At 33.0% G+C, this 26,902-nt stretch overlaps 1 protein-coding gene across 4 annotated transcripts in view; it reads left to right on the top strand.

Annotated features, from left to right (window-relative positions):
• The first annotated feature begins 1,742 nt into the window (after window positions 1-1,742).
• LOC142332238 (low-density lipoprotein receptor-like) overlaps window positions 1,743-26,902 on the top strand; it is a 35,079-nt gene continuing 9,919 nt past the window's right edge. The window contains exons 1-3 of one of the 4 annotated variants that reach the window (XM_075378542.1): window positions 1,743-1,976; window positions 12,264-12,478; window positions 21,490-21,715. In XM_075378542.1, the coding sequence (XP_075234657.1) occupies window positions 1,922-1,976; window positions 12,264-12,478; window positions 21,490-21,715 (496 nt within the window). In that variant the 5' untranslated portion in view covers window positions 1,743-1,921. Of the gene's footprint in view, window positions 1,977-12,263; window positions 12,479-16,316; window positions 16,518-21,489; window positions 21,716-26,902 lie in introns of those variants that run through there. The other 3 variants (XM_075378543.1, XM_075378540.1, XM_075378539.1) reach the window with 3 other exon arrangements.

The raw sequence follows: 26,902 nt of genomic DNA on the forward strand, positions 1-26,902 counted from the left end.
TCACAATCAGATGTATTAAAATTTGTTTAAACTTCATGAATATTACTTTTCAGTTATGTGACATAATCTTACATATTTTAGTGGAGTAAGAACTCTCGTGGCGATAAAGGATGTAACTTATTGCTCCGCTGTGTTGGTGCTTTTTTTTTCTTTTTGTAGGATGAGAACTGAAGGTGATAATTTTATTGGTTATCTCTATATGATTATTGTGTTTTAGTTTACGGACAAATTTTTTGTGTTTGATCTTATTGCCATAGGCAATAAGGACGATAGTTGACATTACTTTGCTGTGCAGACACAGACAAGTAGTCTGGACGGTAAACAAACACTTAGAAAAATCACTCGCCTCTTATAATAGAAAAATTGAAGAAATTTTTCTAAGCCCTCGTCCATTCAGAAAGGTGATTACTTTTCCTCTGTTTCTCCTCTCCTATCACCGCTATCCCCAAACTCCTTCAGTTTTATGGAAACATAAGCCCTTCCCTTTTGGTTGACTTTTTTTTTAGAAGGCAGATAGTGTTTTGGAAAAACAAAGCTATAACACAGCAATACTCTGATTTTTATTAAGGGTGCAGGAAGGAGGCTATAGACTTACTGGAGCTTAATTCACCGGGTTAGTCTAGTGGTAAATGTGTCTTCCAAAATTAGCTAGTTTGGAAGTTAAGAGTTCCAACACTGAAACTAGTAAATGCAGTTACTTTTATACGGCTTGAATACTTGATCATGGATACCAGTGTTCTTTGGTGGTTGGGTTTCAATTAACCACACAGCTTTGAAATGGTTGAACTGAGACCATACAAGACTACACTAATATATATCATCCTCTTCTTTTTTTTTTCTGTTTAGCCTCCGGTAACTACCGTTTAGATAATTCTTCAGAGGATGATATGTATGAGTGTAAATGAAGTGTAGTCTTGTACAATCTCAGTTCGACCATTCGTGAGATGTGTGGTTAATTGAAACCCAACCACCAAAGAACACCGGTATCCACGATCTAGTATTCAAATCCATGTAAAAATAACTGGCTTTACTAGGACTTGAATGCTGTAACTCTCGACTTCCAAATCAGCTGATTTGGGAAGACGCGTTAACCACTAGACCAACACAGTGGGTTAATAGTGTGTAATAGGGTTAATAGGAGTGTAATTTATATAGGATCCATGTATGTTTGTTCCACAGTAGCAGCTGAAAAATTGAACCAATTTAGATGTATGACCCCAAGTTGGAATCATTTTACCAGGAGTCATAGGTTATATATATACACACGTTTCAAAAAATTATACTATATACAAAATTATCATTCACACGCTCTTTAATTAACCTATATTAAAGAATTGTTAGTTGTTTTTTTTGAACAATCGTTTTATTTAATATTTTTGGTACTGCAAATAATTCAGAGGAAGTTTATTTTTGAATAATTTAATTTTAACCACCGTTAGGTATTGCCAATGTATCTTTCCAAATTTATCTTATGCTTCGTAATTGATAGTAGTTTAATGGTATGTTTAGTGGTGGCAAATTTAGTAACTTATTTTAATTTTAATTTAATTTTTTTTTCCAAATTTAAGTATAATTTTTCAGATATACCTAAATTACAGCTTTGGTATCACAGTTACTGATTTTTATTCCTCCGAAAGATTATCTTGCGCGTATTTTAGTATTATCTCTGAATAATATACAATATTTTTATAATTTCTAATACTGACTTCCAGAGAGCTATTTTACGTTAAAAAGAATTAATATTTCATTTTTTGAATTTGCAGCTAGAATTATTATTGCAGCTTCAAGTGAGCACTGGATGTGAATGTTTAGTGATAGTTTGAGTTTATCGTTCGCTTGTTATTTTGCTTATTTTGTTAACTACAAAAAGTCCTCAAACACCAAATATTTAGTTTAAAAACTGCAACTCGTCCAGGAAGATATGAAAAAAGCACGTGCTAATATAGAAGGAAGTGCTGGTTTATTTTTAAGTTCAGGTAACATTTGTAGGTTATGCCAAATTTCAAACAATGTTTTTCTAATTTAACATACACACATTTAATCATATTAATATGTCGATAAGTTTAACCCACTGTTTTTGATATTACTGTAGTTGTATATAAGAATATTTTACCTACAAACCAAAAGCTTGATCGTAGGTAGGGTTATCACATTGTATTTAGAGAAAAAAAGAATAAAAACTATCTTCTTGCACACCCAGATTTCTTCAGTTATCTCTTCCAGTACTCCCCCCACACAGATACCTACAGAACACAATATTTACACCAATCATGTATATTATCATAATATTTAATATTGACTACTCTATCATTTAAACTAAATCACCATTGAATACAGTGCTTCCATCTCTAAAGTAGGAAATCCATTCTTTTTAAGTTAAATTTAAATTAAAGTTACAGGTACTTCTTACACTACTTAGCAGGGAGTTAAAGAACTTAGGTGTTAAAGATTTTTGAAACGGTGCACAATAAGGCCTTGGAAGAGTAACATTTACAGCACATGTCTGCCTAGTTATATAATAGCGTTCCCCTTTAGCTATCACCACCCTGTTTTTACCACTTCATTGAAAAAGGTTAGAAGATCTTATAAACAAAGAAATCCAATGCAAAATACAGATATTTACTGAAAATAAAGGGAAAGAATGTTTACCTACTTGCACCACACATTACCAGTACACTAGCATTTTGTAAAATTATAATCAAATCAAGAGAGCCAAAATGTTGATCTGTAGCAATGCAATCCAACCCATAGTTTAATTTTGAATGAATTAGAGAAATGATTTGTCAAACATCCATAGAAAAAATATTTTTTAATATATGTAAACAAATATTTCTTATAAACTACTATCAACCATCAACCCCTAGTATTTAATAGAATTTACCCAAGATATTACTGAAACTGGCATTGTAGTTGTATAAGAGCACAGTCAACACTGGTATGTTAATGGAGCTAATAACCTGGAAGCATATTATAAAGAAGAAATTAGATATTTGATTTTTAACGCATTCCAGATCAATCTACAACCTATCACTATTCTTAACATCTGCAATAAATATTAGCTTTCTCTTACCATAAAATTTATGTGAAATAGGTCATTAACAAATTATAAATAGAATAGGTTCTTAATAACTGGGCCCTGGGGAATATTCAATTAACCTGAAAGTTATTGCTCACACTGTCGCGCATAATTATGGAAAATAGGAAAATAATTCTTGAAATTTTGTCGCATCTGGGAATTACCTTTCAAGTATTACTTCAGATGATGTATGTATGAGTGTAAATGAAATGTAATTTTATGCAGTCTCAGTTCTACGATTCCTGAGATGTGTGGTTAGTTGAAACCCTACCACCAAAAGTGGTAGCGTTTTGACCTTTTGTACAGAGGTCCGTCCCGGTCAGGTATGGCATTTTCACACACGCTACAAATCATTTATCTCATCCTCTGAAGAAATACCTAATGTTGTACCCATTAGACCCTAACTTTGGACCACCAACACTGCTATCCACGGTCTAGTATTCAAATCCCTATAAAAGTAACTGCCTTTACTAGGACTTGATCGCTGGAACTGTGGAATTGCCAAATCAGCTGATTTGGGAAGACTCGTTCACCATTAGACCAACCCAGTGGGTTGAGATGGAAAACCTAAGCTAAACAAACTCAACTTTACTAAATTAGAATTAAATATTCTTTTGTTAAGTAAAATTTCAAAAGTGGAATGACATAAGGAAGGTATCAAAAGTAAACTTTTGCTTTTTTTCAAAATCAGAGGGCTAGTGTTAAAAATCAATTTTGGAATAGGAAAAAAATTCTTGAAATTTTATCTTGGTCAGAATTGGAATTTTTCATATTCAAATTTTCTCATTTGTAGCTGTAGTAGGAAGACATTCTGTAAGCTTAAGGAAATAAATAAAAACTATTTGTTTGATCGACTGTATGGTTGGTGGTAAATAATATTATTTATCAACGTTTAGAAAGCTCATTTTTGAGGGATTATAGATGGATGGTTTCAAACTTCTTGCTACCTATGGTGTCCAGTCACAGTACTCTATCCCCTCGAAAGTTCTGTTAGCAGTGTCAACAACTCTACATCAGATACCCCTTGTAGAAATAGTGAATATTATATGTTAACTTTTTGTAAACTTTACTAAAGTGGTTTTGATCGACTGAAGAAATGTAATTGATCTTGAAAAACATATGTGTAAAAAAGAGTAAATTTAACTTAATCCATTTTGATTCTGTTTAAGTTCTGCAATGAAGGAATAGTGGGAATAAGTTAAAACATTTTTACTGTTAGGATTCCTGTAAGGGAAGATGACAAACAGTCCTGGCTAAGACGATAAAATATCCAGACCTTGTAAGGAAATACCTTTGTGGGTTGATCATTTCTTTTCTTCATTTGTAGCGTTTAATTAATTTTTTTTCTGGATAAGAGGACAATAGGAATAAGGTTACCTGCAGCACTGCATTATTTGGAGACAGTTGGTGAAATTGTTTCCTGAATGATTAGAAAATTGACTCTGGCAGTGAGATAATAACTAGAAATCATAAAACAGATTTACATCCCAACCCCTGTAGGGGAAGACGCCCATCTTGTTACAATTCCAGTCACCATACCTCCTCCCCTTGTCTTAATGTAGGTAGGAGTCTGTCATACGATTTCTGGTCATGGTACTATGTTGTAGTGTAATTTTTCTATATTGAGGACTTCTTTTCGTATACGGGCCATATTAGTTTCTGTGAAAGGTCTGACCTTATTGATTCTATACTTGATTGTTGGTTTTTCATTTGGTTCTTGATATTATCTCTCAGATATTCTTTTTGACTATCAGTTTATTCTTTATGATTGGTATTATTTCAGCCGTTGTAGGTCCAAGGTTTGAATTCCGGTTAGGCATGTCAATTTTTATTCGCTGTTACATACCATTTTCATATCCCACATATAAGCTTCATGCTTATGGGGCGAAAGCATAAAATAATAAATATAGAAATTAACATACTAAAGGTCTGGATGAGTTTTAACAAAGCCTTATTTTACTACCTGCAATTTTTAATGAATCATGTATTTGCACTAAATACTTGGTGTTTTGGGGGTGGCTATAATTTTTCAGATTCTACTTGCAAAATTAAACAAAATATATACTTAGGAAAAGTGGCAGAAACGTTGCAATTTCGCCTTCATTCTCACTGTCGATGACTCTAAGAAATACCATTTACATATCCACCATAAATAGGAGAGTGTCGGACTAGCACTGTCTGCAATTTAGTTAAATCACATTAATATTTTGAAAACGTCTTGTTAAAACTTTTTAAAAATTAGGATTCTAAATACCTTCGCAAATTACAAAATGGCGGCCATGTTTATTGTTATCTCTGTAAACATTAACCCTAATGTAATATAAAATATTAACCCTTTTCTTTTGAACAACATGACCTAGCATAAACAATACTTGATAGTATTTTGAAAAAATTCCCAAATTGGGTCAAGATAGTATAAAATAGTAAATAATACTTTATCCATAAGTATAGGTGAGGGTACAGATGACCCTCAAATCCGCTAACCTGATGATAGAACCCATCGTGTAACGTTTTTAAATTACAACCACTTAAATTTTTTTCATCATTCACGGAACAATTAAGAAATAAGTTGTTGGACCTGTATTTGATACCTAAGACGAATGTCATTTCATATTGAACCAGATGTGAAATAAATAAATGACGTTCTAAATGACAAAATGAAATTACATTACAGAAGAATCAAATACTGACCCTCAACATTACTCAAGCAGAACTGAGGCGACCTAATTTGTGAGTTGTGAACCCAGGAATTTGCACGTTTCAACAAATACTATGTCAAAAAAGGGATTTATTCTCGGGTCACCAAAGTGGCTTTACAAAATGTTACACTGGCCAAAAAATGTTTTTACCATCTCTACTCATAAAACTAGGCCTGATGAAGAATTTTGCTAAAACATCATATGCTTTATGATTATTTAATATTACTTATTGATATTTTTTAAATATGAAATATTTAACAAGTTAACAGGTCACTTATTTAGCATAACAATTTAGTGATTTTTCAGTTCCATTTACTAGGTAGAACTTTCGAATAAACAAAATGTTGATTCAGCAGCCTTTTTTCTACAAGGTAGTGCTAATTGGTCTTTGAGTTTGATATATTCAACATGAAAGTTTTTTAAAAGGTACATTTATTACTGATTTTTTATGAAAGTCTTAACATATAGATCAGGAAGAGCTATGTGACAAATTTCATCCAGTTTATCTGGAATAGTTTGAGAAAAAGATACCTTAAATTTACGGTAATGCAAATTTACAGTAATTTGAAAAATCTGTTACTGATTTGAGTGAAGCATGATATCATTATTAAATTTACAATTCAAATGAAGACCTTCATCATACTCAGGTCTACTAACACTTCATTAAAAAGGCCTCTTTTTACATTTCCTTTTATAGTTTCTTTCACTAGAGAGTAGTCTAATGCACACCGCATACACCGAAGTGCAATTCTCAGTTGATCTATTTTTTCAGTCCCAAGATTTTTTTTGTCTTCAGTCATTTGACTGGTTTGATGCAGCTCTCCAAGATTCCCTATCTAGTGGAATCTCAGTATACCCCTTACATCCTACATCCCTAACAATTTGTTTTACTTATTTTATTTTATTTAATTTGTTTTACATATTCCAAACATGGCCTGCCTAAACAATTTTTTCCTTCTACCTGTCCTTCCACTGTTATAGCGACTATTCCAGGATGCCTTAGTATGTGGCCTATAACTCTTTCTCTTCTTTTAACTATATTTTTTCCAAATGCTTCTTTCTTCATCTATTTGCCGCAATACCTCTTCATTTGTCACTTTATCCACCCATCTGATTTTTAAAATTATCCTATAGCACCGCATTTCAAAAGCTTCTAATTTTTTCTTCTCAGATACTTCGATTGTCCAAGCTTCACTTCCATATAAAGCAACACTCCAAACATATACTTCCAACATTTTTTTCCTGACATTTAAATAAATTTTTGATGTAAACAAATTATATTTCTGACTGAAGGCTCGTTTCGCTTGTGCTATTCGGCATTTTATATCGTTCCTGCTTCGTCCATCTTTAGTAATTCTACTTCCCAAATAACAAAATTCTTCTACCTTCATAATCTTTTCTCCTCCTATTTTCACATTCAGTGGTCCATCTTTGTTATTTCTAATACATTTCATTACTTTTGCTTTGTTCTTGTTTATTTTCATGCGATAGTTCTTGCATAGGACTTCATCTATGCCATTCATTGTTTCTTCTAAATCCTTTTTACTCTCGGCTAGAATTACTATATCATCAGCAAATCGTAGCATCTTTATCTTTTCACCTTGTACTGTTACTCCGAATCTAAATTGTTCTTTAACGTCATTAACTGCTAGTTCCATGTAAAGATTAAAAAGTAATGGGGATAGGGAACATCCTTGTCAGACTCCCTTTCTTATTACAGCTTCTTTCTTATGGTCTTCAATTATTACTGTTGCTGTTTGGTTCCTGTACATGTTAGCAATATTTTTAAAATGCTGAACATTTTATTCCAGTCTACGTTATCGGATGCCTTTTCTAGGTCTATAAACGCCAAGTATGTTGGTTTGTTTTTCTTTAATCTTCCTTCTACTATTAATCTGAGGCCTAAAATTGCTTCCCTTTTCCCTATACTTTTCCTGAAACCAAATTGGTCTTCTCCTAACACTTCTTCCACTCTCCTCTCAATTCTTCTGTATAGAATTCTAGTTAAGATTTTTGATGCATGACTAACTAAACTAGACTAACTAAACTAATTGTTCTGTATTCTTCACATTTATCTGCGCCCCTGCTTTCTTTGGTATCATGACTATAACACTTTTTTTGAAGTCTGACGGAACTTCACCTTTTTCATAAATATTACACACCAGTTTGTATAATCTATCAATCGCTTCCTCACCTGCACTGTGAAGTAGTTCTACAGGTATTCCGTCTATTCCAGGAGCGTTTCTGCCATTTAAATCTTTTAATGCTCTCTTAAATTCAGATCTCAGTAATGTTTCTCCCATTTCATCCTCCTCAACTTCCTCTTCTTCCTCTATAACACCATTTTCTAATTCATTTCATCCGTATAACTCTTCAATATATTCCACCCATCTATCGACTTTATCTTTCGTATTATATATTGGTTTACCATCTTTGTTTAACACATTATTAGATTTTAATTTATGTATCCCAAAATTTTCATTAACTTTCCTGTATGCTCCGTCTATTTTACCAATGTTCATTTCTCTTTCCATTTCTGAACGCTTTTCTTTAATCCATTCTTCTTTCGCTAGTTTGCACTTGCTGTTTATAGCATTTCTTAATTGTCGATAGTTCCTTTTACTTTCTTCATCACTAGCATTCTTATATTTCGTACGTTCATCCATCAGCTGCAATATATCGTCTGAAATCCAAGGTTTTCTACCAGTTCTCTTTGTTCCACCTAAGTTCGCTTCTGCTGATTTAAGAATTTCCTTTTTAACATTCTCTGATTCTTCTTCTTCATTTTCTACCTTATCTTTTTTACTCAGACCTCTTGCGAAGTCCTCCTCAAATATCTTGTTTACCTCCTCTTCCTCAAGCTTCTCTAAATTCCACCGATTCATCTGACACCTTTTCTTCAGGCTTTTAAACCCCAATCTACATTTCATTATCACCAAATTATGGTCGCTATCAATGTCTGCTCCAGGGTAAGTCTTGCAGTCAATAAGTTGATTTCTAAATATTTGCTTAACCATGATATAATCTATCTGATACCTTGCAGTATCGCCTGGCTTTTTCCATGTGTATATTCTTCTATTATGATTTTTAAATTGGGTGTTGGCAATTACTAAATTATACTTCGTGCAAAACTCTATAAGTCTGTCCCCTCTTTCATTACTTTTGCCTAGCCCGTATTCACCCACTATATTTCCTTTTTTGCCTTTTCCAATGCTTGCATTCCAGTCTCCAACTATTATTAAATTTTCATCTCCTTTTACGTGTTTAATTGCTTCATCAATCTCTTTGTATACTCACTACCTCATCATCATCATGGGCGCTTGTAGGCATATAGACGTTAACAATCGTTGTTGGCTTAGGTTTTGATTTTATCCTTATTACAATGATTCTATCGCAATGCGTTTTGAAATACTCTACTCTCTTCCCTATCTTCTTGTTCATTATGAAACCTACTCCTGCCTTCCCATTATTTGAAGCTGAGTTAATTATTCTGAAATCACCTGGCCAAAAGTCGCCTTTCTCTTCCCACTGAATCTCACTAATTCCTACTACATCCACATTTATCCTATCCATTTCCCTTTTTAAATTTTCTAGCCTACCAACCTTTTTCAAACTTCTAACATTCTACGCTCCGACTCCTAGAATGTTATTTTTTAATTTTCTGGTGACCCCTTCCTTAGTAGTCCCCACCCGGAGATGTGGGGATGTAGTCCCAAGATATACAGTTTATATATAGACAGACTCCCAACACCATTTTCAATATATCACTACAAAAACTGAGTATGACCTCCCGTTTTCCATCAAATGCAGTAGAAATTTCATTGTATCCACCTTCTTCAATAGCTTCAGCAGCAGCCTGCTTCATTCAAATTTGAGAAACACTTTCTATGGCTGGACCCATAATTTCAGGAGGTGCTAAACCAATCATACAACATTCTACTTGCAGAGCTACTACTCTTCTATTAATATGCAGGGTATATGCTAATTGTAACACTAGTTTTATAATATTTTTACTCTCAAAATTACAAAACAGTTTGTGTACCACAATTTTTGCACAAAATTTTAAATGAAACAGCTAGGCCAAATCAAGTAGTAAATTCGCTTAGGCAATATTTACAAACAAGAATTAAACATTGCTCTAAGCAAACTATCTAGTTAGTTGGTTTCACATCTTTAGGATCGAAACAGAATATCTTCATCTCTGTTCAATCAAAGACAAACCAGTGAACGTCATGACAAACTATGAACATTTTCTTCTGCCTGCTGCAGTAATGAGTATGAGGCATTTTACTTTTCATAATCTAGTTAATCCTAATCTCTTGAGGATATTTGCTTCATTAAACTCGGAGCCCAAATGAAATGAGTCTTTTTAATAAAAAATAAATAAAAATTGTGCATAACCTAACATTTCAGTGGTAAACTGAAAGTTTCTGAGTATGTATTCCGAAATAATCGGTCACGATTAACTTACACCTCTTAGATTTGTTTCATTGTTCGTGGAACAAATAATACTAGTTAGTTCATCTGTATATTTGATACACAAGTTGAATGTCATTTCATTGTAAGCCAGACATGTATGTCAGAGTCAATAAATAATTCAAAACTAATGACAGAACAACTCTTGTTAATTTTAAGTTTGTGTGTGTTTTAAGTAGTGAAGTATTCAGTAGCAGTTTTGAGGATATTTGTATCCCTCAACTGTGAATTAGTTCAGTAGGTTTTGAGTCTTATTCAGCCCGTTAGACCATATGGTTGAATAATGGCTTTGTTATGATGAAATGAAAGTAAGTAATCCAAGGGACCAGTTAGGCTGCTTAACCCGGGAAATTTTCCTACAAAGATTATATATGTAGTTTTACCTTCTTTATGAAGTTGAAATAAATTACAAATTATCCTTGATGAATTTTATAACTTATATAAAATAACTTAATTCAGTTATGTGGTATTATAGTTATGATATTTTTTTTGCTCGTGTTAAAATTTGGCTGATACCACAGGCAATTTTTTGTTCATAGGCCTTCACACAGTAACCAAATTAAGAAACTATTGGAACAAAAAATGACCCATGTGAATTATCTTCCACTAATGATGGGTTCTACAAATGACAAAACTGGGAACAGACTGCAAAATTCATCATCGTACAATTTAGACGCATAATTTTTTGTCAATTCAATTAAAATATATAAAATGTGCCAAAGATTTCTATACATTGAGCTATTATATATATGCTTGTAAGGAGACACTTATGAAAGGAGACATTTAAGAAACTCATAGAACCATATTTAAATTTTGGTCACACATTAGCAGCAGACAACCAGTATAATAGCGTAGGTCAGGCAGAAAAATTAAGGAATGTACACACTGCAGGAATCTGAGAAGTAATAGGGTAGTTATGTTGTACAGATATTACCGAAGTATTTGCACTGTAAATTTGTACACATGTGGTAGCCTTGAAATGGAAGGCTGCAAAAAAGGTCGTACAACAAACCTTCCAGTACCATCTACAAAGCATGGAGAAGAAATATTTGATGTAATTAAGCGTGGTGGTAGTATGAAAAACCGTGAACCTGAATTTGTTGTATATTTGTTATTTACAACAAAGGGGCAGGATTTTCAAATATAAATATCCTCAAAAGTTTGATGTATAAGAAAATTATGGGTCCAGCGATAGAAGTTGTTGCTCAAATTTTAATGAAGCAAAAATTTTAATTCAGAATTTTGAAAATTTTCAAAGCAGAAATTTCAAATTTCAGTAATTTTCAAATGGCAGAATTTTCTCATTATCTGTGCTGCTCAGTTAATTGTACAGAAAGGTAGCCTTCGATATGATAATTGGAATATGTGTTGTAAATGCATACTCATTGTTTGAGGTCACCCACAGAAAAAGCCAGAATCTGTAAATTTTGAACGTCTGATAAAATCATATTTTATAAAAATATTGTAAAAACAGCGAATATTTATTTTCATGTCAGTGTGGTTAGACTAAATTGTCTTTGGAAATAGACAGAAAACTTTTACACTTGCAGTTACAGTTCTGGGAAGTATTGTATCCTATTTCCCAGCTTAAATTAGATATAAAACCACCAACATTTTTCCTTAATTTGGATTCCAGAAATTACAGTAGGACCTTTATTAGAAGAGTTGAAATCCGGGTGAAATTTTTTGCTAGCCATAACTCGAAAACAAAGCATTTCCAAACCTATGTTTATATGAACTTTTTTCATTAGTTTCACCAGTAGAACATGTCCTTAAGTTTCTCCATTTCTTTGTGGGAATTCTGTATAAAATAGATTTATTTTAAAAGAAATTCTTTTAAACGTTCTAAAAATTTTCATGCTGTAATAAATACCATTCATCCTGAATTTCATATTCGTTTAAGTTCTATTTTGGAAGAATGAAACACCACTCTCTTTATTCACAGGTTTTAACTCTCAAAAAATAATAATTAAATGACCTAACTTTTAACATAACTATTCATTTTTGTATAGGTAATGGAGGTTGTGATCAACTCTGCTTTTCATTCCCACCTGATTATTCATTAAGTACATTCCAATTCAAATGTGATTGCGCTATCGGACAGTTAGTAAATAATGTTGGACATAAATGTGAAAACGTTGATGAATATTTGTTATTCACCACTAGAACTGAAATACGTGCTATAAATCTGGATCCAAAATCAACTAGTGTACCTATCAGACCAGTTGTAAGTATATTTTATTCATTTTTGAGATTGATGTTTATAAATTGTTACTATTTTTATTTGTCATTTTCAATTAATTTTGTTTACTTCAGGTTGTAACATTTTCCATATAACTTTTTCATGCTTTGTTTAAAGGAAAGAGTAATATAATCATAAACATTTCTGGTATTGACATTTTGCATGGTTTATGCAGTTTTGTCATCCCTAAATCTTTTCAATTAAATTAAAAAAAAAAACAATTATTCATGCATAATAATAAATTTTTGGTTCTTAGTTCTAGGAACCAATGGATCAATTTGGATAAAAATCTCTTGTACATGTTTCTTACCATAGATGGTCTTATTGCATTTGAGTACAATAATTGAAATTCTTCTATTGAATGGTTGATTTATTTGCCTGATATTCTGGAATTTTCTAAATATCTAATGTTGCATTGTTGATACAAAGCTCACAGGCAGCTGGATCCCTTGGTTGTGTCATAAATATTATTTTACTTGTTATATTTATGGATCACCAAGCAAAGGTGTGTTAATTAACATCTGGCAACAGATGTACACTAAAAGACAGTATTGACAAGTCATTAGTGTTAAAATATAACTGGTCCAGCCAAGTCTCAAACATTCTACCTCCTGGAAGGAAGACAAGTTAATCCATTTCACCACCTCAGTACACTGTGTTGTTAACCTAAGGTAATAAAAATTGTACTATTAATAATATTGAAAAAGAAAAATCTAGAAGGAACTAAAAGGGATTCTTTTCTTAGAATAGCAGGTCCATTTAACAATTTGTTCCTTGTAATACAGACAATGGCATCACCAAAAGCTTTTGTTCGACCAGAAGAATTACCAGATCGGGAAAAGAATTTATAGAAAAATGTAAGGGCACGGACAATGAAAATTATTACACTACAACAATTAAAGGGACGAGTCAGGTACTGATTTTGTAGGCCAGGGAATATAAATACTGCCAGGGATCAGCAGATAGAATCAGTAGTACTGTGAGGCCACATTCGGTGCAGTTGTGATAACACTGACAGTATTCCAATGTGCGCAGGAGTTGTTCGTTGTGTTATTGGTAACAGAAATGAAAATGACAGTATTATATTCATTCATATAGGGTAGTTTTTTTATTAAGGGTAAAAGTAATAATGGTTGCTGAAAGTGAATGGTATGAACTTTAGACTTTTCTATTGTTTTCTAGTTGTTAATGCAATATTAGCTTCTAGCAGTCATTATAACATATGTAGTAAATTTGACTTTATTTTGGTATTTATTTATTATTATTTATTTGTCTTTTGGATAATAAATTGTATTTGCAAAAAATTTTACATTGTTACTCTATCCTTGATGAACCATAAACACGCGACAATATTTTCATGAAAAAAAAAAATATGTAACTTTCTTTACATTGGTTAATTTAAAATAAGAATAAATTTGGTTTTTATACATTTTTATTTTCACTATTAAAGTAAGGCTACTGACTGCTAAGAATGCCAAAGATAGCTACAAATTAGATAACAAGCTAATGTTGTCATGAAAATAGAAGAGAAGAAAATAGAGCTACGTGACTATCCTTCTCTAGTAGGAGTTTGAGGCTTGGTTGAATCAGGTGTATCTAAACACTAATGATTCATTGTTTTTGTATCCAACCAACATTATTTTCTTGGGTTCTAATTAATAATAAATTCTTAAATTCTTATCTGGTGACTCATAGATGTAAAAAGCTACATGAACAAGGGCTGATGCTTCTTATAGGCCCAATCAAGAAAAATGTACAAGGTATCTGGATGCTAACAATATAGCATACAAATCAATCAGTCTTGATTGGATGGAGTCTTGTACAATAGAAATCATTCTGATTTCTATGTTGAATTTTAAATCCAATTCGCCAATATTAATTTTAATTGAATCTGGATGCCATTGTTAGCACTCTTTAATATTTTAGTTGTTGTAGTTCGGTAAATGGAACAGTTGTAATCAGCCAGCTCATGTGACTCCCTCCAGAAGGGAGAGTGCTTTGCTTCCTCCAAACATTAGGGTTCCTGGAAGATGTATTCCTGTTAGGCTAAAAGACGATAGCACCAAAAGGACTTCAAGGGATGAACTAAAGGGGAATCATTCTGGGAGTATGAAGCTATATGCGCTTAGTCTCCCATGATCAGCCCCAGTCAGTGGAATACACAAGGGGGAGTTACCAGGTTTGAACCCGCCCCCTTGAAGGTTCAAGTACTTTTCAATATTATGCCTATATAAAATAAAAATACTATAAACTTACACATATATATTGGAACATCTTTTTAAAAATCCATTGCATTCTCTCCTCTAATTTCTCACTGTCAGAGTAACAAAATCTATTAACATAAGATCCCATTCCTTCTTCAATAATGTAATCCCTGTACTTGGAGCTGCGTCACATACAGTACATCACTTAACATATGACACAGTAGCCGTCATTCAGCATTCTGAAAAGGCGGCAGTGCTGTCACTGGCATGGTTGGTGTCAAAGCGTATACCCCTCCTGGTCTACTGAAAGAGAGGGAAGATCATCAAAGAGAGGGAAGATTAATAAGAAGGTATGATTATAATACCAACCTTGTATTAAAATTAGGCTGACACCATATAAACTTACTTGTAAAACATATTGTTAGGACAGCTCTGCAGTGGCAGCAGTGCATATATGAAATATTGTGCATTGTCAAATGGTATTCACTCATTAGTTTGAGTTCAAATTTTGTTGTGGAATGTTTGTTTAACATTGTGTGCATTTCACACTTCATATTTTTAAATAGAAACTTCACATTATCGTTCCGTGTTCTTTAATATATTTAAGTGACCTCAAAGTTCAATTTTACAATTTTTTAGGAAAAGTGGCATGCCAGTAGTGATTCTTGTAATGTTAGTGAAAATTTCACATTGCCAAATATTTCTTCGCTGACGCAACATGTCGATGCTGTCGCAAACATTCTTCTCAAAACTAGTTTCACACCCTCTTGTGTAAACTTGGCTGGTATTGAATGTACATTGACATCACTCAATAATGTTAACATGCTCGCTGAATCATTTAGAAGTGATAAGTGTATTGTTCTGGTTCTGGAAGCTTCAACATCTTCAAGTTCCAGTGGACTACACACTTATGATATTAGTGTTTACGTGTTTCTTGTCTAATGAACAAGAAACTGGATGTTTGAGCAATATCTGGGAACCAAATCCAGGGTTTGTTTTTCCAACAAAAGGAAAGAGAAATCTGCGATTTTTGTTTAAATGGCTTTACTGCTGGAAGTGTCTTACATATTCTGAATTTAAGGGAGGGAGTTTTTGTAAATTTTGTGCACTTTTTGCTCCAAGAAATGGTGTTGCATCTAGCATGCAACCCTTAGGTAAACTTTGTAGTGAGAAATTTAACAACTGGAAGGATGCCATCATCGATTTTCAGAACATGAGAAGTGTCTGTCTTTGACAAAGAAAGTTTGGAGGTAGCCGGTACTTTGACTGAAATTTCATGTGAGACGAAAAAAATGATAAACCTTTATCAACTGCAAAAAGTGCAGCTTTAGTACACGTAAATAGTAATAAAAATAAATATTAAAATACATATAAACGTTTTTATAAGTAATTCAAAGTTTGTCCAAGTTGCATGAAATGTGTTTTGGATAATTATTTATGAAATATTTACAAAATGGTCATATCTATCATACAAAAATTATATAAGCTTTTGCATTCAGTTTAGAAATTTTTATTTAGATTTATATATCTATTCGTTCTGTAATATTTTATAAGTATTTGAATTAGATAACTTGAATTAAAAGCATGAATTATTAATGAAACTAAACAATGGTTTTTAGGTTATTATACTGGATTGATTATGGTCATATCCACGTATCGGTAAAGCATATCTTGATGGCAGTCACTGGCAACCTATGGTTACATCTGGTATTGGTACACCTCGTGATTTAACTGTTGATATGTTAACACATGATGTTTACTGGGTTGATGTAAAACTGGATAACATACAAAAAGTTTCATTCAATGGACAAAATAGACAGGTAATATAATATAAAGAAAGATCTATGCTAATAACCTATTGAATCCAAAATTACAAGTTGTTTGAAACAGTTCACAAAAGATGTTGTACATGGTTCCCAGTAAAAATACAGCAAAAAAATCCCATCAGACTAAAAGCAAAGTACTGACCATTATATTTTAGAATGGCAATTTTATCAAAAGATTTTATATAAAAGAATATCTGGTATTCTATAGTCATTATGTGGAGATACACATATTATCTAGTAAATGTTTACCTTTTTATAAATATTTACAAAAAATGGTTCTTTGAAACAGTTTTTAATATTTTTCATTTTTAAAATTTAGGTAAGAAATTATATCATCATATAATGATAATTATTATTTCAAATTTTTACTCTTTCTGTTTAAATGCCTTATATAATTTGATGTTCTACACACTTTCTGGTATTGTAATAATCATAAACTGTTGAAACAATGAACAATTTATACCTACACTACTATTACTACTATTACTTAAGCCACCGGGTTGGACTAGTGGTTCAAATCATCGCAAATCAGCTGATTTCAAAGTCAAGAGTTCTAAGATTCAAATCCTAATAAAGGCAGTTACTTTTATACAGATTTGAATACTAGATCGTGGATATCAGTGTTCTTTGGTGGTTGGGTTTCAATTAACCACACATCTCAGGAACAATCGACCTAAGACTGTACAAGACTACACTTCATTTATATTCATACATATCATCCTCATTCATCCTCTGAAGTAATACCTTACGGTGGTTCCGGAGGTTAAACAGAAAAAAGAAAAAAAGAACTACTTCTGTTACCTAATCTTTTATATTGGAAGATGAGAGTTTGCGTTATTTTCTTTTTTTTTTTTGTCTTCAGTCATTTGACTGGTTTGATGCAGCTCTCCAAGATTCCCTATCTAGTGCTAGTCGTTTCATTTCAGTATACCCTCTACATCCTACATCCCCAACAATTTGTTTTACATACTCCAAATGTGGCCTGCCTACACAATTTTTCCCTTCTACCTGTCCTTCCAATATTAAAGCGACTATTCCAGGATGCCTTAGTATGAGGCCTATAAGTCTGTTTCTTCTTTTAACTATATTTTTCCAAATGCTACTTTCTTCATCTATTTGCCGCAATACCTCTTCATTTGTCACTTTATCCACCCATCTGATTTTTAACATTCTCCTATAGCACCACATTTCAAAAGCTTCTAATCTTTTCTTCTCAGATACTCCGATCGTCCAAGTTTCACTTCCATATAAAGCGACACTCCAAACATACACTTTCAAAAATCTTTTCCTGACATTTAAATTCATTTTTGATGTAAACAAATTATATTTCTTACTGAAGGCTCGTTTAGCTTGTGCTATTCGGCATTTTATATCGCTCCTGCTTCGTCCATCTTTAGTAATTTTACTTCCCAAATAACAAAATTCTTCTACCTCCATAATCTTTTCTCCTCCTATTTTCACATTCAGTGGTCCATCTTTGTTATTTCTACTACATTTCATTACTTTTGTTTTGTTCTTGTTTATTTTCACGCGATAGTTTTTGCGTAGGACTTCATCTATGCCGTTCATTGTTTCTTCTAAATCCTTTTTACTCTTGGCTAGAATTACTATAACATCGGCAAATCGTAGCATCTTTATCTTTTCACCTTGTACTGTTACTCCGAATCTAAATTGTTCTTTAACATCATTAACTGCTAGTTCCATGTAAAGATTAAAAAGTAACGGCGATAGGGAACATCCTTGTCGGACTCCCTTTCTTATTAGGGCTTCTTTCTTATGTTCTTCAATTGTTATTGTTGCTATTTGGTTCCTGTACATGTTAGCAATTGTTCTTCTATCTCTGTATTTGAACCCTAATTTTTTTAAAATGCTGAACATTTTATTCCAGTCTACGTTATCGAAAGCCTTTTCTAGGTCTATAAACGCCAAGTATGTTGGTTTGTTTTTCTTTAATCTTCCTTCTACTATTAATCTGAGGCCTAAAATTGCTTCCCTTGTCCCTATACTTTTCCTGAAACCAAATTGGTCTTCTCCTAACACTTATTCCACTCTCCTCTCAATTCTTCTGTATAAAATTCTAGTTAAGATTTTTGATGCATGACTAGTTAAACTAATTGTTCTGTATTCTTCACATTTATCTGCCCCTGCTTTCTTTGGTATCATAACTATAACACTTTTTTTGAAGTCTGATGGAAATTCCCCATTTTCATAAATATTACACACCAGTTTGTATAATCTATCAATCGCTTCCTCACCTGCACTGCGCAGTAATTCTACAGGTATTCCGTCTATTCCAGGAGCCTTTCTGCCATTTAAATCTTTTAATGCTCTCTTAAATTCAGATCTCAGTATTGTTTCTCCCATTTCATCCTCCTCAACTTCCTCTTCTTCCTCTATAACACCATTTTCTAATTCATTTCCTCCGTATAACTCTTCAATATATTCCACCCATCTATCGACTTTACCTTTCGTATTATATATTGGTGTACCATCTTTGTTTAACACATTATTACATTTTAATTTATGTACCCCAAAATTTTCCTTAACTTTCCTGTATGCTCCGTCTATTTTACCAATGTTCATTTCTCTTTCCACTTCTGAACACTTTTCTTTAATCCACTCTTCTTTCGCCAGTTTGCACTTCCTGTTTATAGCATTTCTTAATTGCCGATAGTTCCTTTTACTTTCTTCATCACTAGCATTCTTATATTTTCTACGTTCATCCATCAGCTGCAATATATCGTCTGAAACCCAAGGTTTTCTACCAGTTCTCTTTATTCCGCCTAAGTTTGCTTCTGCTGATTTAAGAATTTCCTTTTTAACATTCTCCCATTCTTCTTCTACATTTTCTACCTTATCTTTTTTACTCAGACCTCTTGCGATGTCCTCCTCAAAAATCTTCTTTACCTTCTCTTCCTCAAGCTTCTCTAAATTCCACCGATTCATCTGACACCTTTTCTTCAGGTTTTTAAACCCCAATCTACATTTCATTATCACCAAATTATGGTCGCTATCAATGTCTGCTCCAGGGTAAGTTTTGCAGTCCAGGAGTTGATTTCTAAATCTTTGCTTAACCATGATATAATCTATCTGATACCTTGCAGTATCGTCTGGCTTTTTCCAAGTGTATATTCTTCTATTATGATTTTTAAATTGGGTGTTGGCAATTACTAAATTATACTTCGTGCAAAACTCTATAAGTCTGTCCCCTCTTTCATTCCTTTTGCCCAGCCCGTATTCACCCACTATATTTCCTTCCTTGCCTTCTCCAATGCTTGCATTCCAATCTCCAACTATTATTAAATTTTCATCTCCTTTTACGTGTTTAATTGCTTCATCAATCTCTTCGTATACACACTCTACCTCATCATCATCATGGGCGCTTGTAGGCATATAGACGTTAACAATCGTTGTCGGTTTAGGTTTTGATTTTATCCTTATTACAATGATTCTATCGCTATGGGTTTTGAAATACTCCACTCTCCTCCCTATCTTCTTGTTCATCACGAAACCTACTCCTGCCTGCCCATTATTTGAAGCTGAGTTAATTACTCTAAAATCACCTGACCAAAAGTCGCCTTCCTCTTCCCACCGAACCTCACTAATTCTCCTACTATATCCACATTTGTCCTACCCATTTCCCTTTTTAAATTTTCTAGCCTACCAACCTTTTTTAAGCTTCTAACATTCCACGCTCCGACTCGTAGAATGTTATTTTTTAATTTTCTGGTGACCCCTTCCTTAGTAGTCCCCACCCGGAGATCCGAACGGGGGACTATTTTACCTCCGGAATATTTTACCAAGGAAGGCGCCTCCATTATTGTTATGTGAAAATGCAGAGAGCCACATTTTCTTGGAAAAAAAGCAGCTGTAGTTTTCCATTGCTTTCAGCTGCGCAGTACTCAGAGGACTGAGTGATGTTGATACGGCCGTTTAAGTCGTCCGGACTCACGCCCCTAACAACTACTGAAAGAGCTGCTGACCTCTTTCAGGAATCATTCCTTAGTCTGGCTCTCAACAGATACCTCTCCGATATGGTTGCACCTTCGGTCCAGCTACTCTGTATCCCTGAGCACTCAAGCCCCCTCACCAACGGCAAGGTCTCATGATTCATAGAGGAGGATTATTGCGTTATTAGCAGTTATAATTGTGTTAAAAATAAATTAAAAATTCCCTTTTATTCAAACAATATTAATGCACTGATGAGGTTTTAAGAGTATTTTGAAAAAGCTAAATTTGTTGGATATTCATTTCATATTTATTATACATTTTCAAATATTTAGAAAAAAAATGCATGAATTTTTTATTATTATTATTTGCTGATTATACTTATTTATTATTTTTTCATAGCTGCTCACTATTAATTTATAAAATTAATATTTTATTAATATTTAATAAAATTTATTAATATTTATTATTTTTATCCACTAATGTGGATTATTACTACCTCTGTTTTTTGTCTATAATTTTGAACTGTGTGATGGTGCTTTCAGATTTTTCCATCTGATTTCCTTTAACAAATGATAAAGCAGTTCCTTTTTGATATTGAAATGCAAAAATACTATACCTGATGTAATTTATGTGATGTTTAATTATGTTATGACCTGACTAAAGTTTTTGTTTATTTATGTCTGCTGATCCTTTAAGGTACAAGTTAAAAATACTATTCCTTTTAATTGGTTTTAATTTCCCTTGTTACCAGTGTTCAATGGATTCTCTTCACGGTACTATCTAAGGTAAAATCAGGCTATTTAAATTTACAATCCTTTGAGAATTTAATTTAAAAGAAAAAAATAAAATAAATTAGCTGTTATTGTCTACAGCTCTTTTAAAAACCTAATTATATAATGTTATTGTGATTCTAGACCTAATATTTAAGTAAATATATGTAAAATTTGTTTACTGATAGAAGGAAATTTGAAGTAGTGATATATTTTTTAAATTTGAGTCTTTGTTTATATTTTAGATAATTAGAAGAAATCTCCCAAATCGTATGGGGGTAGCAGTTCATAGAGGTGAAGTATACTGGGTTGATAGAAATCTACAGACTGTGTTTAAAGCATCTAAAATAATAGAAGAAAATGCAACTTTACCAACACAAGTAAGATCAGGATTACAACGTCTTCGTGATATTGCAATTTATGACATTAGTAATCAACCAACTGATGAAAATAATCCATACAGACGATTAGGTAATTAAATCTGTCAACTGTTTTATAGCTCTTAAATATTATATTTTTTATTTTTATATATACTTAAAATATACCTGATGTCTGATTAAAAGAAGTATTTATTTAATAGAGAATCTAAATTGCTCACAAAGTAAGTAATAGAAGCTCTTATACTAACATAAAAGTAAAGGTTCGAGAACTGCGTGAAATTCTGTGTAATATTAATAAGTCATTAATAACTTATATAAGTGTCCCAGGAAGAAATGGAGAAACTTTCAGGACATATTCTAATGGTGAAAATAATGAAAAAAGATTCATATAAACATAGGTTTGGAGACATTTTGTTTTCGAGTTACGGCTAGGGAAAGATTTCACTTGGATTTCAGCTCTTCTAATAAAAAGAAGCGCTACTGTAATTTTTAGGACCCTAAATAAGGAGTAAAGTTGCTGGTTTCTTAAGTAATTTCAGCTGGGGAATTGGAAATGTAAAATAAGTCCGAGAACTGCAACTCCATTACTTTTTAAGATTCAGACACAAAATTTGGTGTTGAAAAACAAGTTTTTTTTACGTTTGTAGTAAAGCTTTGTTAAATGACTTATAAATGCAGAATATTTAGTAACAAAACTTGTAGAGATTTAATTTTGAGTGAATTAATGTAAATACAACCAATAAAACTTAGATAAAAACATTAAAGATTTCTTTTGAAATCATCTGAAAAATCAAATAAAATCGGTTCTAGAATTGTATCTTCAGTAGCTTTTGAGAAATCTACAGTGAAAATCAATAAATTCTGGTAAAAAAAAACTTTTTTTTTATGTTTGACATACAATAGTTAGTTAACACAAAAAACTTTGAAACAAAACTTGTAGAGAATTTAATTCTAAAAAACATGATGTAAGATAACTTATACATGCTTCCCACAGGCAGGAAATATAAAATTAGTCAGGAATACTCAAGAATTTTTAGAAAAATATCAGGAAAAAATTTCAGAGAATTGGATTTTTGTTACCAAATTAAGATTGTGTTAATTATCTATTGATAATTAACACAATCTTAATTTTATTTAAATTTTAATTTAATTTTTAGTTATGCCAAAATATATTTGATATACTTTCCTGGCATTGGGAAGTGGTGATCCCATCGCCCAGCACATTGCAACTACATGCTTCAAGCAACCATTAACATGTTCTGTTCTCTTACTTTCATACCCCAATTATCCTTTATATTAAAGGTGGAATATTCCAAATTGCAGTTAATTTTTTCACCAGTGAAATTTTAACAAAAAGTTATTGAAAAATTTATATGTTGTTTTCTTGAATTTCTCCCAAACCACCCTGAAATTTTTTTGTGTTTTGGTTATTAATTGCTTATAAATTTTATCTTAAAAGACTATTTAATCAACAGTGGTTAGATATAAACTTACACCTAGAATTCAGTCGGTTGAGAAGAGGTAGACATATGTATCATGCTTTCTGCAATGTGTGTAAAAAACATCTTCGGACTGGGCAATATGGGCCAAAAGGCATTGTCTTCGCACAATAAAGAAAAGCAGTATAATGAAATAATTAAGATAAGGAATTCCAGCCTTCACTGAAAACATTTTTATCTCCCAGTGGTACTTCAACTCGGTGGACTAAAATTTTGATCATCTGTTGTGAGAACAGTGGTCGTGATACATCTGTGTGTCCTTTGCCTGGATCTTCTGATCAGAGTTATAGCATTTCAGCAGCAAATTATATATTTGAATCTTAGATTTCATATACACAAAATGACAACAAAGTTACTTTTTTTTCTTAAAAAGACTATGTTTCTAAGGCCTAGATTAAGTGGGTTCTCAATGTTGTATAAAATAAGTTATCCTTAAATTCGTGTGAAGATATTTGTGCATCTTTTAAAATTGTATTTCCTGATATTTGTACAGCATCAAAATTTTAGCTTGGAGCTACTAAATACTCTTATGTCATTAATTGGCACCAAACTGTGATTGCATTCTGCAAATAGGTACACATTCGTGCATCGATCTGTCGTGTTCAGCATTCTTACTGTCGTAAACGGCATGTTTCCAAAAACATTTTTGGAAGCGATCACAGACTGGTTGTTATCTTGGTTGATAGTAAGGATTTGCCTCAGATGGGTGGTTGGGTAAGCAGACTGGATCGGATACAAAGATACAATTAGCCATTTCAGTTGAAGTGGTGATGCGATCCACCAACTTTCCAATTTTGCACACCTGATATTTGACAGTGCAAGTGAATATAATAGCAGGTGCCTTGACTTTCCAGATGGTAGAAGAACAGAAATTGGTGGAACAAAGAATGCAGAAGTGCATTAAAGGATCGTTGCAGGGCTTTATGTAATTTCAATCATGGCCTATGATAGAAGTGCTTTGCGCCTACCACAGTGTGAAAGCTGTGCGCTATCGAATGTTGCAGTGTGCTAAATAGAAATCATGGCTAAATTATGTCAATACCATTTTTCGGACAACTCAATCATTGTTGTTTGGAGAAAAGTATAGGCCATGTGTGGGTCAGGACAGTCACCACTGTTGAACTGAAAAGCAATGGCATCCTCGTTATAGCATCAATTGATGTGGTGACATTTTTAATTACTCTTTTAGGCCAGTTTCACTTAACATCATCATACTGTCCTGAGTTTATGAGGTATAAGTTGCAGGTAAAAAGTGTGCCTTTTATTATCGGAGAATCGCATAATGTGTTAAATGTCCTTTTTCTTTTCAATACCTGAGGTATGCCTTGAATATTTTTCATGATACTTCCACTGCAAATGGAAATATCATGTTTAGTATAACTTATCTAACCTCCTGTTTACTATTTGTCTATTTACAATAAAATATTCTCTGACCAGGTGTTTCCCACTTCTTGATCAGAAGCATTGGTGATTCCTGTACTAAAACCTGGTAAAGATAAATTTTGTTTTTCAGGTTGCCATCTTATATCCTTGACCAGTACCCTGTGCAAGTTGATGAACAATAAACCAACATCTAGTCTGGTACCTTGAGATAAACACCCTGATTGCCCCTGAACAATGTAGTTTCCGGCAAGGTAGCTATCGATCATTTAGTTGCCCAGGAATCTGTTATTCAAAACATCTTTCTACTTTGCCATCACCTGGTTGCTGTATTTTTTGATGTCCAAAAGAAGTATGACATGGCTTGGAGGAGAGGAATCCTAAATACATTGTGTGAATGAAGTATACAAGGAAATCTTGAATTTATCAGTGGTTTCATCAGTAGTCAGCCCTTTTGAGTTGAAATATGATATCCGAAAGTTTCACACTAGAAAACTGAATACTACAGGGAAGTGTCCGAAGTGTTACTTTTATTTGCCGTAGCTATAAATATTAAAACAAAAAGTATGAAAACTAGTCATGTGTTCTTTATTTGTTGATGATTTTTCAGTTTACATAGCATCTAGAACTTTTTATCTATTAGCGAGAGACTTTCTTTTCCTGTTTAGCCTCTGGGAATTACTGTACAGGTATTACTTCAGAGGATGATATGTATGAGGGTAAATGAAGTGGGTAGTCTCAGTTTGACCATTCCTGAGTTGTGCGGTTAATTGAAACCCAACCACCAAAGAACACTCGTATCCATGATCTAGTATTCAAATCTGTATAAAAGTAACTGCCTTTACTAGGGCTTGAATGCTGGAGCTGTCCCAAATCAGCTGAATTGGGAAGACATGTTCATCACTAGACCAACCCAATGGGTACTAGTGAGAGACTGCTCTTAAAATAAAATAACCCATTTAGAATCGTGGCGTAAAATGACTGGATTTGCGTTTTCTCTGGAGAAGATGAAATACATCTGCTTTTCATGTTTGAGGAAAAATACTGACTCTCAACTGTTTGCATGGTGAACCAGTTGAAATATATACAGAGGTTAGATTTTTAGGAATGTGGTTTGACCAATGACTAATGCGTGTAATATATTTAAAGGAGCTGAAAGTAGAATTTAAAAAAATGATAGACATGCAGAGAGAGTTTTATCTAATACTCAATGGGGAGTTGATTGAGTATGCATGTTGCGCTTCTACTGTGTTCTAGTCCATTCCTGCTTGGAGTACGGCAGTGTTGCTTATTCATACACTTGATCCACCGCTGTTAGAATGCTAGATGTAGTTTATCATTCATTCATCTGTCTTGCTACAGGTGCATTTTATTCAAACCCTGTGGAAAATGGTGAGATGACTTTGGAAGACAAACCAAATGATCTACACTTACGTAGCAATGAAGTCATCTAACTTTTGATGCAGTGTTCTCTAACACACACATCTGAATCAATACGAGGAACAGTCGAGATCTACTGCTGGTTTTATTTTACTTTTGGGTTTTTAATATTTATTTACATACTATATGAATTTCCTAACAGGGAATGAAAATTACACTTTGTTGTGTGCCCAGGAAAAAAGAAAATGGAAAGGATTCCAGAAAACAAAAAATCTTTCACTACAGTAACCCATTCCATCAAGGCATTTTAGAAAAACACAACACAGGGAAGGAAACTTAATGAACCAAAGAATGAACAGTTTAAAACTGACAACAGTAGATTCGTGTTATAATGTACATAACCAATAATGGTGCTAATAGAAGCAACCATTGATCATGAAAAATCATGATAATGAAGTTTCTATCAAAGGTTTATGAGATAACAAAATTAGTCATCTCATTTCACAAAACTTGAGTGTGAGTGTGCTGTGCTGAAGCAGTCAAGACGAAAGAAGGCATCGCACACAGAACACTTTGTTGTCACACTGACAGTTTTTGCTGAGCTTTTTTTATCTTTGCCTCTTTACTTTACAGCAGCCACTGCACCTCCGTCTTGCTGTTGACTTCTTAGCTCTTCATTGATCAGCCTAGGTACTGATGCAGTCTTTTGTACATCCAACTTGACTGATCCAGTTACCTGTACACCATGATCAAACATCTGTAGGAAATGAACCCTCTCTTCTGTTTTGTTACTGTTTCATCTTTGTCATGTTGAAATCATAACAGGGATGTGTTATCCCTGTTTTTTTCCATTTCAAAACTATATATATATATATTTTTTTTCTTTTTTAACCTCCGGGTCTACTGTTAGGCATTACTTCAGAGTATGAGATGAATGATTTATATTGTGTATGAAAATACCATGCTTGACGGGATTTGAACCCGGGACCTCTGGATGAAAGGCCGAGATGCTACCACTC

Source organism: Lycorma delicatula, chromosome 11, assembly GCF_047948215.1.
Source record: "Lycorma delicatula isolate Av1 chromosome 11, ASM4794821v1, whole genome shotgun sequence".
In the NCBI taxonomy this organism is placed as follows: domain Eukaryota; kingdom Metazoa; phylum Arthropoda; class Insecta; order Hemiptera; family Fulgoridae; genus Lycorma; species Lycorma delicatula.